This window comes from Balaenoptera ricei, chromosome 14 (genome assembly GCF_028023285.1).
Source record: "Balaenoptera ricei isolate mBalRic1 chromosome 14, mBalRic1.hap2, whole genome shotgun sequence".
NCBI lineage: Eukaryota > Metazoa > Chordata > Mammalia > Artiodactyla > Balaenopteridae > Balaenoptera > Balaenoptera ricei.
The window spans coordinates 38,392,317-38,408,307 of NC_082652.1; the positions used below are offsets into that span (position 1 = coordinate 38,392,317).

Sequence of the window (15,991 nt, forward strand, 5' to 3'; positions counted from 1 at the left end):
ACACTGTAGTATAAGATGTGCAAAAGCAGTTAGGACTACAGAAAAGACTTTTCAGAAACTATAGCACGACAAATCGTACTCAAAGTTGATTAGTTTCAAATGCAGTATTTTGCTCGTTAATCTGCTCTACAGCAAACTAGAAATCAAAGTTACTTCTTAGTGGTCCTGGGTATAATTAATAATTTGTTACTGAAATATTTTTACTCATCTAGAATCTAGATGATCAGTATTCCCCTCCCCCCGACTCAATATCTCTATAAGAGCAAAGTGTTTTTTTTTTAATTGAAGTTGATTTACAATACTGTGTTAGTTTCAGGTGTATAGCTAAGTGATTCAGTTATATGTATGTGTATACACATATATATGTATATATACATGTATTTTTGTTTTTTCAGATTCCTTTCCATTATAGGTTATTATAAAATACTGAATTGGAGCAAAGTATTTTGAATTATATTTTCAGACTAGTTACCTTCCCTGAATTAAGTGATTAAGGGACAACTCAGTGAACTATTTATGAAATGGCTATTGGGAAAAGAGAGCAGGGATATAAAACCTTAACACAGAATCTTCAAGAGTTTTAAACTTGATGGGGAGCAAGACCCACACATACTTAATAACATAAAACTGTATGTGGGGCTTCCCTGGTGGCGCAGTGGTTGAGAATCTGCCTGCCAATGCAGGGGACACGGGTTCGAGCCCTGGTCTGGGAAGATCCCACATGCCACAGAGCAACTGGGCCCGTGAGCCACAATTACTGAGCCTGCGCGTCTGGAGCCTGTGCTCCGCAACAAGAGAGGCCGCGATGGTGAGAGGCCCGCGCACCACGATGAAGAGTGGTCCCCACTTGCCGCAACTAGAGAAAGCCCTCGCACAGAAACGAAGACTCAACACAGTCATAAATAAATAAATAAATAAATAAAAGAACGTGAATTTCTTTAAAAAAAAAAAAAGCAAAACTGGGCTATTCATTTAAAAAAAAAAAAAAACTGTATGTGGCAATGCAAATATTCATGACACAGAAGAAAATACCATATGACACTAGTACTAAAGCAATTATACTCCAATAAAGATGTTAAAAAAAAAAAAAAGAAACTAGTACTACAAATATCTTCTTTTGGAGCTTAAATACGCTATAGAAAGTACACCTAAAAATAAATTTCAGGAAAAAAGTTTTTTAAAGATACAGGAGTATAATAAAACATCACTGAAATGTTATCATCAAAATATTCAATAATTATTTTTGATACAATCATCTCATGTTCCTTTAGAGAAAAAGATAAAGAAGAGTAAACAAACAAAAACTAACTGACCTGATTTTACAATCTTAATTTCTTATATAAAGGAATCACGCACGGTTCTATTGAATCGTCTGGGTATTCCAGGCAAGAAATAACTATTGTTGTGCATCTCAGATACAGTGAACTATCAGATAAATTTGGGAATGAAACAACACATTTAACCAAAAGAAGCTGTAGTACTAACAGTGAATGAGAAAAGAGCTTTTCCACCATTTTCTTTCCTTAATGGCCAAGAGAACTGCCCAACTAGATGATTCTAGCTTCCTGATCTTAATTGACTAATTTGTAAAATGAGGGGAAAAAAGGGTTGTCACTCCTTGTGAAGTACATGGTCTTGGCACAAATTTTACCTTAAAACAGTGGTTCTCAATCAGGGACAGTTTTGGCCCCTCGGGGGTATTCAGCAATGTCTGAATATGTCAGAAATGTCTGGGTACATTTTTTTGTTGTCATAACTGGGGAAGGGATGCTACTGACATCTGGTGGGTAGAGACCAGGGATACTGCTAATCATCCTACAATGTTCAGGACAACAGATATGAGAAAGATTTCTCTGGTCTAGTGTTGAAGGTGAGAAATCCTGCTTTAAAATTATCATATAAGATAGATTTTAAAAGGAAGCAGAGCAAGTTTTGGTGCATTTTCTCTTGCTGTTTCAGATGGACCTAGTCTTTTTATAGATGACATACCATCTTAGAGTAGTTTTAAAATGAGACAAGTATGGGATACAAGTATGGGAAATCCTGGGAGAATTATAAAAGTAATTATTTCTGCTTCTAAATTAAGATGTTTAGGCTTTACATAATACCATATAATCATGCCAGAACTAATAAATAAAGGATAAATTTAGCTTTACTGAATTACCATCAATATATAGAGTGTTCCATTTATAAAAAATTTACCTTTCAATAAATAACTGGTAATATAGGAATCATGTTCCATAAAAAAGAATCCAACTGATGTCACCAAAAATGGCAGAAGAGGGAGCTCTAAGAAGCTGCCCTTCCATTGAAGTAACTAACCATTAAGCTCACAAAACTATCAGGAACAACTTTTTTGGAACTCTGAAATCTAAGAAAAAACTTACAACAAGCAAGGAAACGTTCAATGAAGAAAGAGGGTGCTAAATTGTGGCATTTAAGGAGATGTTTGTCACTGGCTGACTGCTGAGATAATGGAAAGGGGACTTAAATGAACACACACAAGGAATACAGACTTCATAAGAATAGTTCCAGAAAGTCACTAAACAAACGGATGACTGGAGCCCACAACAAGCTGTTGCTTGCAGACTCTACAAGGAAGGAATTCTGATTTCCAGAGTTACAACATTACAGTGTTCAATATGTCCAGTTCACAACAAAAAATTACAAAGCAGGTAAAAAAAAACAAAAAAACAAAACAGGAGAAGTATGGCCCACTTACAGGGAATAAAGAAAACAACAGAAAACCTCACTGGGGAAACCCAGACATTGGTTTTACAAAACAAAGACTTTAAATGTCTTAAATGTGCTCAAACAGCTAAAGGAAACCAAGGACAAAGAACTAAAGGAAACCGGGAGTATGATACCTTAACAAATAGAATATATTAATAAAAAGACAGAAAAAAGAACCAAATGTAAATTCTGGCACTGAAACGTACAAAAGCTGAAACTAAAAATGTGCTAGAGAGGTTCAACAACAGATTTGAGCAGGCAGAAGAACCGGCGAACTCAAAGATAGGAAAACTGAAATTATCAAGTATGAGGAACAGAAAGAAGAAGTGAATGGAACCTAAGGGGCTTCTGGGACACCATAAAGTAGACCAACATACACATTACAGGAGTCCCAGGAAAGGAGAGAAAGGGGCAGAAAGAATATTTAAAGAAATAATCGCTGAAAATGACCAAATTTAATGTAATATATATATATCTATACATCCAAGAAGCTCAATGAACTCCAAGTAAGAACTCAGATCCACACCAGGACACATTATAGTAAACTTTCAAAAGACAAAGACAGAGAGAATATTGAAAGCAACAACAGAGAAGCAACTCATCACATACAAGGGATCCTCAATAAGATTAACAGCCAATTTCTAAGCAGAAACCTTTAAGGCCAGAATGTAGTGGAATGACATTTAAAGTGCTAAGGGAATTCCCTGGCAGTCCAGTGGTTAAGGTTTCATGCTTCCACTGCAGGGGGCATGGGTTCAATCCCTGGTCGGGGAACTAGGATCCTGCATACTGTGCAGCGCAGCCAAAAAAAAAATAGTAATAAAGTGCTGAAAGAAAACAACTCTCAACTAAGAATTCTGTAACTGGCAAAATTATTCTTCAAAAGTGAAGAAGAAATTAAGAGATCCCCAGGTAAAGAAAAGCTGAGAGTTTGCTACTAGTAAACCTGTCCTATAAGAAATGTTTTTAAAGGGAGTCTTCCAGGTTGAAATGAAAGGATACTAGACACTATCTTGAAGCCTTATGAAGAAATAAAGAACACTGGTAAAGATAACTACATAGGTAAATGTAAAACCCAACTTCATTGTAATTTTGTTTCGTAACTCTACTCTTTCCCACATATGATTTAAAAGACAAATGCACAAAACTATTATAAATCTATGTTAATAAGCACACAATATATAAAGATGTAATTTGTGACAATAACAACTAAAGGGAGGGAATGGATGTGTATAGGAGCAGTTTTTATTGCTACTGACAGTAAACTGTATCAGTTCAACCTAGATTGTATCAAGTTAGGGTGTTAAATGTAATGGCCAGCGTAGTCACTATAAGAAAATGACTAAATAATATGCAAAAAAAGAAATGAAGGGGGAATCAAAACAGTAAACCAGAAAAGGTAATCTATTAAACAAAAGAAGGCAATAATATAAGAATTGAGGAACAAAAAGAAAAAATAAGACACAGAAAACAAATTGGACAATGACAGAAGTCTTTCTGTACAGTATTTACTTTACATTTAAATGAATTAAACTCACTGATTAAAAGGTAGAGATTGGAAAAATGGATTAAAAATTGATCCAATTATATGTGCTGTACAGAGACTCACTTTAGATCCACAGACATAAATAGGTTAAAAGAAAAGGATGGAAAAAGATATTCTACAGATAAAAGAGCTGAGGTAGCTATACTAACACCAGACAAAACAGACTTTAAGTCAAAAATGGTTAAAACAAAGACACTGTATACATATATTTTTACTGAAGTATAGTTGACTTACAATGCTGTGTTAGTTTCAGGTGTACAGCAAAGTGATTCAGTTTTATATATATATATATATATGCATATTCTTTTTCAGATTCTTTTCTATTATAGGTTATTACAAAATATTGAGTATATAGTTCCCTGTGCTATACAGTAGGTCCTTGTTGGTTATCTATTTTATATACAGTAGTGTATATATGTTAATCCCAAACTCCTACTTTATCCCTCCCCTATATTTCCCCTTTGGTAACCATAAGTTTGTTTTCTGTCTGTGGGTTTATTTCTGTTTTGTATATATGTTCATTTGTATCATTTTTAATTTTTAGATTCTACATACAAGCAATATCATATATTTGTCTTTGTCTGGCTTACTTCACTTAGTATGATAATCTCTAGGTCCATCCATGTTGCTGCAAAAGAAATTATTTCATTCTTTTTTTATGGCTGAGTAATATTCCATTGTATATATATACACCACATCTTTATCCATTCATCTGCTGATGGACACTTAGGTTGCTTCCATGCCTTGGCTACTGTAAATAGTGCTACAATGAACACTGGGGTGCATGTATCTTTTTGAATTAGAGTTTTCCCTGGATATATGCCCAGGAGTGGGATTGCTGGGATCATATGGTAGCTCTATTTTTAGTGTTTTAAGGAACCTCCATACTGTTCTTCATAGTGGCTGCACCAATTTACATTCCCATCAACAGTGTAGGAGGGTTCCTTTTTCTCCACACCCTCTCCAGCATTTGTTATTTGTAGACTTTTTTGACAACAGCCATTCTGACCAGTGTGAGGTGAAGACATTGCATACTGATGATATTGATAAAAGGGTCAATTCATCAAGAAGATACAACAATGATAAACATATATGCATATAACAACACAGCTCCAAATATATATATATTTATATATATATATATATATGACATAAAAGAACAGTTCTAATAGAGTCCTCAATAATCCACTTTCAATAGTGGACAAAAAGTCTAAACAGAAGATGAATAAGAAAATAGAGAACTTGAAAAACACCATAAACCAAATAGATGTAACAGATATACTAAGCACAATCCAAGACCAACAGCAGAATACACATTTTTCTCAAGTGCACATGGGACTTCTCCAGGACAGACTATATGCTAGTTCAAAAGACAACTTAATACATTTAAAGAGACTGAAATTCTACAAAGTATTTTCTCCAACCACAACGGAATGAAAAAAGAAGTCAATAATAGAAGGAAAATTAGAAGTTTCACAAGTATGTGGAAAATTAAACAATGTTCTCTTAAACAATGAGCCATGGAAGAAATCAAAAAAGAGACTAGAGAAAATGCTCTGAGATGAAAGAAAATGAAAACAACATACCAAAACTCATGGGATTCAGTGAAAGCAGTACTTAGGGGAAAACTTTAGTTGTAAATGCCTATATTATAAAAAAAGAAAGATCTCAATTCAACAACCCAGACTGACATCCTAAGAAACTAGAAAAAGAAAAGCAAACCAAGCCCAAAGCTAGAGGAAGGAAAGAAACAATAAAGATTAAAATTCAGGTAAGCAAAATATATAATAGAAAATACATAGTGAAAATTAACAAATAATTGGTTCTTTAAAAAGATCAATCAAATTGGCAAATCTTTTACTAAACCAAGAAAAAAAGAGAAGACACACGAATAACTAAAATCAGAAATGAAAGTGGGGACATAACTACCAACCTTCTACAAATAAAAAGGACAAAACTAAAAACTATGAACAATTGTACACCAACATACTAGATAACCTAGATGAAATGACAAATTCCTAGAAACACACAAACTATCAAAACTTATTTGAAAAAGAAAATTTGAATAAACCTACAGTAAGAGATTTAATCAGTAATAAAAAATGTCCCAACAAAGAAAAAAGTCCAAGACAAGATAATTTCACAATTGAATTCTACCAAACATATAAAGAAGAATTAATGCCAATCCTCACAATCTTCCAAAAAACAGAAGAGGATAAAACATTTCCTAATTCATCCCATGAGGCCAGAATTACTCTGACACCAAAGCCAACCAAGACACCACAAGAAAAAAAAAAACACAAACCAATATCCCCAGATGCAAAAATCTTCAACAAAATACTAGCAAATTGAATGTAGCAGCATATTAAAAGGGTTATAAACTATGATCAAATGGGATATATTCCAGGGTGGCTCACCGCATGAAAGTCAATCAGTGTAATACATCACATAAATAGAATGAAGGAAAAAACTCCACATGATCATTTCAAATAACACAGAAATGGCGTTTTACAAAATCCAACACCCTTTCATGATAAAAACAATCAGTCAACAAGGCACAGAAGAGAACTTCCTCAACATAATAAAGGGCATTAATGAAAAACCCATAGCCAACATCATACACAATGGGGAAAGACTGAAAGCTTTCCCCCTATGATCAGGAACAAGACAAGGAAGGATGCCCAATTTCACTACTGCTATTCAACAATGTCCTGGAAGTTATAATCAGAGCAAATAGGCAAGAAAATAAAATAAAAGGCAGCCAAATTGGAAACACATTCAACATAACTGTTACAAAAATTCCACTGTCCTTTTTTGTAGGAATGGAAAAACCCATTCTAAAGTTCATATGGAATCTCAAGGGATCCCAAATACAGGCATAAATTGGAGATATTGTGAGTTCAGTTCCAGACCACAGCAAAAAAGAAAATAGAGCAATAAAGCAAGTCACACCAATTTTTTGGCTTCCCAGTGCGTAAAAATGTTAACACTATACTGTAGTCTATTAAGTGTGCAATAGCATTATGTTTTTTTTAAATATTAAAACTAAAACCTTAATTTAAAATTAAGACCTTAATTTTATTGCTAAAGAATGCTAACCATCATATGACCACACAGGGTTGCCACAAACCTTCAATTTACAAAAAACTGCAATATCTGTAAAAGCACAATAAAGTGAGGTATGCCTGTAATCAAAACAATCTTGAAAAAGAAGAACAAAGTTAGAAGAGTCACACTTGCTTATTTCAAAGCCTACTACAAAGCTACCACAATCAAAACAGTGGCATAAAGACAGACATATATAGATCAATGGAATAGAATAGAGAGCTCAGAGATAAACCCTTATATTTATATGGTCAAATGTTTTTTGGCAAGGGTACCAAGACCATTTAAGGAAAAAAGGACAGTCTTTTCAACAAATGGTGCTGGGAAAACTGGATAACTACAAGCAAAAGAATGAAGTTGGACTCTTATCTTACACTATATACAAAAATTAACTCAAAAGAATGGAAAGCAATGACTCCAACAGACATTTGTATATCAATGACCAGAGAAGCATTACTCACAATAGTTAAAAGGACAAGCATTCTGAGTATCAGTCAATAGATGAATGGATTAAAAAAAAAGTGGTATATACATACATGGAATATTATTCAGCCTTAAAATGGAATGAAATTCTGATGTATGCTATGACATGGATGAACCCTGAAGACATGCTAAGTGAAATGTCAATCTCAAAAAGACAAAGATTGTGTGAATCTACTTATTTGAGGTAGCCAGAACAGTCAAATTCATAGAGAAAAAAAGTAGAATAGTGGTTACTGGGGGGTTGGGGTAAGGGGAGAATGGAAACTTATGGTTCAATGTGTTACAGAGATTTAATTTGGGGTGATGAAAAAGTTCTGGAGATGGATGGTGGTGTGATTACACAGCAATCTGAAGGTGCTTAATGCTACTGAACTGTGCACTTAAAAACGATTAAAATGGTAAATTTTATGATATATATCCTTTATGAAAATAAAGAGATAATCTTTCTTAAAGTTTATTTGTTAAAAAAGTACCCAATATAATGCTGAGGAAGTCTAAACTCCTAAGCCCCTAAACCTGGCTAGCTCCTAAATTCTTTATCCATGAAGCCTACACTGATGATCTCTCTCACGAGAATGTAAAATTCTAAGAGAGGACACCAGACTCAGTTGAACCACAGAAACTAAACTAGTATATATGTGCATACAATTAATTGTGTTTGTTTTTAACTAAACTGAAAACTCACCACATGATCTGACAGTTACCACTGTTACCATCTTAAGTGTCACCCATCAGCTAAAGGTGGATTAAGTAATGGTAATATCTTAGCTGAAGAGAGATCATGAATGGCAAAGTGTTTTACAAGTAACCACATATTATATTTAACACAGCATTATTAATAATGTTATTATATGTAATAATTGTTATCATTTTGTTTTTCCTAAAATTTAACTGCCAACAAGTGTCAATTCTCTACGTTTCTAGTCTGTATAATACTGAATAGTGGAAATCTTTAAATGGTACATGGTATTTCACAAGATCAAAGATGCTAGAGTCAAAGAGACTTAACCTGAGTCCTGACATTGTCATTTGCTAGCAGTATGACCTATAGCAAGCTATTTAGGTCTTTTCATTTCTTTTATCTTTAATCGCCTGTCATTTCTTTAATTCTATCCCAAATGTGTGGAAAAAGTAATTTTACAATCTTAATACTTTGTATCTCTGAATTAAGAGTGAATAAGATCAGGAAGCTCATGGAAATTCTGCCAAAAAAATCAAGCTGTTTTGTACCCTGCTCCCACACAGCCAAGGAACAGATGGTGAAGATTGCCATTATAATTTGCAGACATATAAGTGGTAAAACTACCAAAAGAACTATTATTTGCAAAACAGTAAGAAATTTTGCCAAAGAAAATTGGAAAGGCAAAAAAAATTAAAAAGAATTATAACTGTTACATAATTTTTAAAAACTTGGTAGGTCAGAGAGGTCAGTTCAGAATAAAAGTATTCTTGGTATTTTAGGGGTGGGAAGTAAAGAAGGGTAGGAAGAGGGAAAGGGAAGAAGAGAACAATAAGTTCTATAGACTTTGATTTTTCTTTCTTTTTTTACAGTAAGCACAAAATAGGAGCCATCAGGATTAGAAAAAGTTCTCGAAATTTTAAGTACGTTAACTCTAAGTAGACTGTAGCAAAACCATAGATAACAATATAGATCTTAAAAAGATACAGAAATGATAACAATACTACTAATAAAACTACCTATTTATAGAAATTCTTTAAATATAAAGTTCATTTGACTTAAATCAATGACATAATTCATTTTACTTACTTTTTCCATAAACATAAACAGTTATATTAAGGAGGTATAACAATATCAAAAATGCCACTGATTTGGATGCCACAGTTCCACTAGACTATGAGCTCCACAAGGTAAAGAACTTTTGCTGGTTTGTTTTCCTAATGTCTGAAATAGAGTATTGCTCAGTATATAGTAGGTGTTCAATAATGTTTGCTGACTAGGTTGCCTCCTCTCCTAATTAATATCAATTTTCAATACACATATGTCTTCCCTACTTTTTTAGAATGATTTATCGTATGGTTATTCTGTAGTTGTTTATGCATTGCTTTACTCTGAACAAAGAAGCGACAGAAAACATACTCGGTATTTTCTTGAGTCCTCTTTTAAATTTTCCTCAATTTACAATCATATCTGTATGTTTTCAGCCTTCTGAAACTTTACTAAAAGCATAACTCGAATAAAAACATAATTTTTCAATGCAAACATTCATCATCTCACTCTACTCATCTCTGTCTTGCAACAGTTTCTCTTGAAATGTGAAGACAATAATCATGTCACATTTACTTATGAGGAAGAGGCAGTTTCTTATTTTCCAGTGTATAACTAACTGTTAATAAATTCTCCCAAGGTGAGGCTGCTCCTGTAGCTTTTCCAGATAGCAGGTCATTCAGTGTCATTCTCTGTAGCAGTGTAATTTCTTAATTTCCAGAATTTCTTATTTCCCCTTTTCCCTTCTTAGTCAATTTTATAGCTTAGTAGAATATATGTACTGTACCTGAAGGCCATATAACGGTTTCTTTTAAAATATTTAATAAGGGGCTTCCCTGGTGGCGCAGTGGTTGAGAATCTGCCTGCCAATGCAGGGGACACGGGTTCGAGCCCTGGTCTGGGAAGATCTCACATGCCGCGGAGCAACTAGGCCCGTGAGCCACAATTACTGAGCCTGCGCATCTGGAGCCTGTGCTCCGCAACAAGAGAGGCCGCGATAGTGAGAGGCCCGCACATCGCGATGAAGAGTGGCCCCCGCTTGCCGCAACTGGAGAAAGCCCTTGCACAGAAACGAAGACCCAACACAGCCATAAATAAATAAATAAATAAATAAATAAATAAATAAAATATTTAACAAGGATACTTCACTAATATAGGCAAAGCTACATGATCTATTTCTTCAAAATTAGAAAGATTTTTCTCCCCTGAAGGAATCATCTCATGCAATCTCAACTAGATAGGCAGATCTTAAGAGGAATACCTAATTTGTATCTGTTTCTAAAGCAGCTGAGTTCATTTTATTATGATCATTGCTGTTGCTACAGCAGGAAGTTAGGGGCTGGTATACACTATCCTTTCTCTGCTAAGTGAAAAGGGAAACAATTCCTGAGACTTCAGCAAAGGAAAGATGAATTCTTGGCCTCCCAAATACACAAAGATGGTGGGAACCTTTGGTGCCATTATGACTTTGATTCAGCTACGTTAAGCAAAGTTTTCTGTGAATCACTGTAATTTTAACTCTTTTTAAAATAGGGAATATTCTAAACTGACTAAAAATTAACTTTTTGCACACTACAAATTTTTATTTCTGGATTTCAAGCTGCAAGTCTGATGGAATCAAGCATACCATAATTTCTTATATCCTCACACAAATTAAACTGCGATAGAACCTCCTTATATTTTAGGTTTTAGTAAAAACAAAAGAATAACTTTTTTTTCACAAGAAATATTACCTCTTAATTATTGACTTCCTCTACAAAGAGATACTAAAGTCTAAGCAGACAGCAATTCAACAAAGATCAAATATCACATTATGCCTGCTGAGCCCAACTCCATTACATGTGCATAATACTTCATCTTGATATATTGAATGGGACATCAGAGAAGGAGCAGTATAATTTTCCTAACATTATCAAATATTCTCTAACTAGGTTAGGACAATACTTACATAGTATTTGTATACTCTGGATTTTCATCAGATATATACATATGTTAGGAACGCAGTTCCAACAGACTATTTACCACAACTGCTTTCAAATAGTCACTGTAATGTGCAAGAGAAAATAACTTACTGTCTCGGAGTGTTTCCCAAGCCCACTGATCATTTTTGAAGAAGAGATGTCGTTTGATTTCTTCTACACCATTCCGCCCTAATCTCACCTCTCTGAATAGAAAGAGAAGGAGAAAAGTCATTAATCATTTAAGATATTATTATTGATACTATAACCTGTTCATATTTATTTGTGGGCATAATGCTAAATCTGTGCAGGATGTTAAATACAATTTTATGTCACCTTGAAATTATATTGTCAGCATAATTTTGAGCTTACATAAAAAATAAGTTGAAGACTGAGAATATTAAAGAATTTTTTCTAAAGAAAAAATACACACAAAACACAGATTTATTGATACTCCATGGCTTTTCTACTGACAACAAATATCCATCACCTTGCTTCATTAGCATAATGAATTTTCTTGATAGGTTTTTTAATAGTGGTAAAGTTAATACATTTTTTGAACTAACAACTTCACACCAGGAGCTAACAAAAACTCCAAAAGATGTTTTAAATATAAAATTTCCATTTTATTCTCTATTAAATATTTCTGAGCAACCAACCAAAAACCAATGACAATTAATTCTTGACCCTACAACAAAACTGAGAGCTTTAATGGGACAAGCTACTGATCCTTGGTCTCTTCAATAGGCATAGAAAAAAAGCATTTTAAAATGTGCTGTTAGCTGAGTTGCTAAGGGGAACTTGGCACCTTTTGTTTTAGTAGAGTACTTATAAACAACAAAAATCCCACTTTTTTTCATGAGTTGAAAGATAAACTGCTTTAATCAAAGAGGAAATCAAAAATACCTAAAAACAAATGACAATGAAAACATGACGACCCAAAACCTATGGGATGCAGCAAAAGCAGTTCTAAGAGGGAAGTTTCTAGCAATACAATCCTACCTCAAGAAACAAAAAACACCTCAGATAAACAACCTAACCTTAAACCTAAAGGAATCAGAGAAAGAAGAACAAGAAAACCTCAAAGTTAGCAGAAGGAAAGAAATCATAAAGATCAGATCAGAAATAAATGAAAAAGAAATGAAGGAAACAGTAGCAAAGATCAATAAAACTAAAAGCTGGTTCTTTGAGAAGATAAACAAAATTGATAAACCATTAGCCAGACTCATCAAGAAAAAAAGGGAGAAGACTAAAATCAATAGAATTAGAAATGAAAAAGGAGAAGTAACAACTGACACTGCAGAAATACAAATGATCATGAGAGATTATGACAAGCAAATATATGCCAAGAAAATGGACAACCTAGGAAGAAATGGACAAATTCTTAGAAAAGCACAACCTTCCGAGGCTGAACCAGGAAGAAATAGAAAATATAAACAGACCAATCACAAGCACTGAAAATTGAAACTGTGATTAAAAATCTTCCAACAAACAAAAGCCCAGGACAAGATGGCTTCACAGGCGAATTCTATCAAACATTTAGAGAAGAGCTAACACCTATCCTTCTCAAACTCTTCCAAAATATAGCAAAGGGAGGAACACTCCCAAACCATCACCTTGATACCAAAACCAGACAAAGATGTTACAAAAAAAGAAAACTACCGGCCAATATCACTAATGAACATAGATGCAAAAATCCTCAACAAAATACTAGCAAACAGAATCCAACAGCACATTAAAAGGATCATACACCATGATCAAGTGGGGTTTATCCCAGGAATGCAAGGATTCTTCAATATACGCAAACCAGTCAATGTGATAATCCTATTTACAAATTGAAGGAGAAAAACCATATGATCATCTCAATAGATGCAGAAAAAGCTTTAGACAAAATTCAACACCCATTTATGATAAAAACCAGCCAGAAAGTAGGCATAGAGGGAACTTACCTCAACATAATAAAGGCCATATATGACAAACCCACAGCCAACATCATTCTCAGTGGTGAAAAACTGAAACCATTTCCACTAGATCAGGAACAAGACAAGGTTGCCCACTCTCACCACTATTATTCAACATAGTTTTGAAAGTTTTCGCCACAGCAATCAGAGAAGAAAAAGAAATAAAAGGAATCCAAATTGGAAAAGAAGTAAAACTGTCACTGTTTGCAGATGACATGATACTATACACAGAGAATCCTAAAGATGCTACCAGAAAACTACTAGAACTAACCAATGAATTTGGTAAAGTAGCAGGATAGAAAATTAATGCACAGAAATCTCTTGCATTCCTTTACAGTAATGATGAAAATTCTGAAAGAGAAATTAAGAAAACACTCCCATTTACCACTGCAACAAAAAGAACAAAATACCTAGGAATAAACCTACCTAAGGAGACAAAAGAACTGTATGCAGAAAACTATAAGACACTGATGAAAGAAATTAAAGATGATACAAACAGATGGAGAGATATACCATGTTCCTGGATTGGAAGAATCAACATTGTGAAAATGACTATACTACCCAAAGCAATCTACAGATTCAATGCAATCCCTATCAAACTACCAATGGCATTTTGCACAGAACTAGAACAAAAATTTCACAATGTGTATGGAAACACAAAAGACCCCAAACAGCCAAAGCAATCTTGAGAAAGAAAAACAGAGCTGGAGGAATCAGGCTCCTGGACTTCAGACTATACTACAAAGCTACAGTAATCAAGACAGTATGGTACTGGCACAAAAACAGAAATATAGATCAATGGAACAGGATAGAAAGCCCAGAGATAAACCCACACACATATGGTCACCTTATTTTTCATAAAGGAGGCAAGAATATACAATGGAGAAAAGACAGCCTCTTCAATAGGTGGTGCTGGGAAAACTGGACAGCTCCATGTAAAAGAATGAAATTAGAACACTCCCTAACACCATACACAAAAATAAACTCAAAATGGATTAAAGACCTAAGTGTAAGGCCAGACAGTATAAAACTCTTAGAGGAAAACATAGGCAGAACACTATGACATAAATCACAGCAAGATCCTTTTTGACCCACCACCTAGAGAAATGGAAATAAAAACAAAAATAAACAAATGGGACCTAATGAAACTTAAAAGCTTTTGCACAGCAAAAGGAAACATAAACAAGATGAAAAGACAACCCTCAGAACGGGAGAAAATATTTGCAAACGAAGCCACTGACAAAGGATTAATCTCCAAAATATACAAGCAGCTCATGCAGCTCAATATCAAAAAAAAAAAAAATCAACCTAATCCAAAAATAGGCAGAAGACCTAAATAGACATTTCTCCAAAGAAGGTATACAGATTGCCAACAAACACATGAAAGGATGCTCAACATCACTAATCACTAGAGAAATGCAAATCAAAACTACAATGAGGTATCACCTCACACCAGTCAGAATGGCCATCATCAAAAAGTCTACAAACAATAAATGCTAGAGAGTGTATGGAGAAAAGGGAACCCTCTTGCACTGTTGGTGGGAATGTAAACTGATACAGCCACTATGGAGAACAGTATAGAGGTTCCTTAAAAAACTAAAAATAGAACTACCATACAACCCAACAATCCCACTACTGGGCATATACCCTGAGAAAACCATAATTCAAAAAAAGTCATGTACCACAATGTTCACTGCAGCTCTATTTACAATAGACAGGACATGGAAGCAACCTAAGTGTCTGCTGACAGATGAATGGATCAAGACGACGTGGCACATATATACAATGGAATATTACTCAGCCAAAAAAAGAAACAAAATTGAGTTATTTGTAGTGAGGTGGATGGACCTAGAGTCTGTCATACAGAGTGAAGTTAAGTCAGAAAGAGAAAAACAAATATCATATGCTAACACATATATACGGAATCTAAAAAAAAAAAAAAAATGGTTCTGAAGAACCTAGGGGCAGGACAGGAATAAAGACACAGACATAGAGAATGGACTTGAGGACACGGGGCAGGGGAAGGGTAAGCTGGGACAAAGTGAGAGAGTGGCATGGACATATATATGCTACCAAATGTAAAATAGATAGCTAGTGGGAAGCAGCCACATAGCATAGGGAGATCAGCTGGGTGCTTTGTGACCACCTAGAGGGGTGGGATAAGGAGGATGGGAGGAGACGCAAGACGGAGGAGATATGGGGATATATGTATATGTATAGCTGATTCACTTTGTTATAAAGCAGAAACTAACACACCGTTGTAAAGCAATTATACTTCAATAAAGATGTTAAAAAATTTTTTTTAAATAAAAATTGTGACACCATAAAAAAAAATAAGATAAACTGCTTTAGATATAATGAGACACTTTTAAAGAAGCTTTCACTGACTCTCTCAGACTGGCTTAGGGAAACTCTCCATGGTTCTATGGCATGCGATACTTAAGAGTACTTACCTCTCTGTACAATAAATATCTCATTT

At 34.4% G+C, this 15,991-nt stretch overlaps 1 protein-coding gene across 3 annotated transcripts in view; it reads right to left on the bottom strand.

The window, feature by feature from the left end:
* ROCK1 (Rho associated coiled-coil containing protein kinase 1) overlaps positions 1–15,991 on the bottom strand; it is a 138,840-nt gene that overhangs the window by 61,074 nt on the left and 61,775 nt on the right. For all 3 annotated transcript variants that reach the window (XR_009497207.1, XM_059894051.1, XM_059894052.1), the window contains one exon: positions 11,666–11,757. Coding sequence is in view for 2 of the 3 variants with exons in the window: in XM_059894051.1 (XP_059750034.1) it covers positions 11,666–11,757 (92 nt within the window). In the remaining variant the exon portion in view is untranslated. The remainder of the gene's footprint in view (positions 1–11,665; positions 11,758–15,991) is intronic.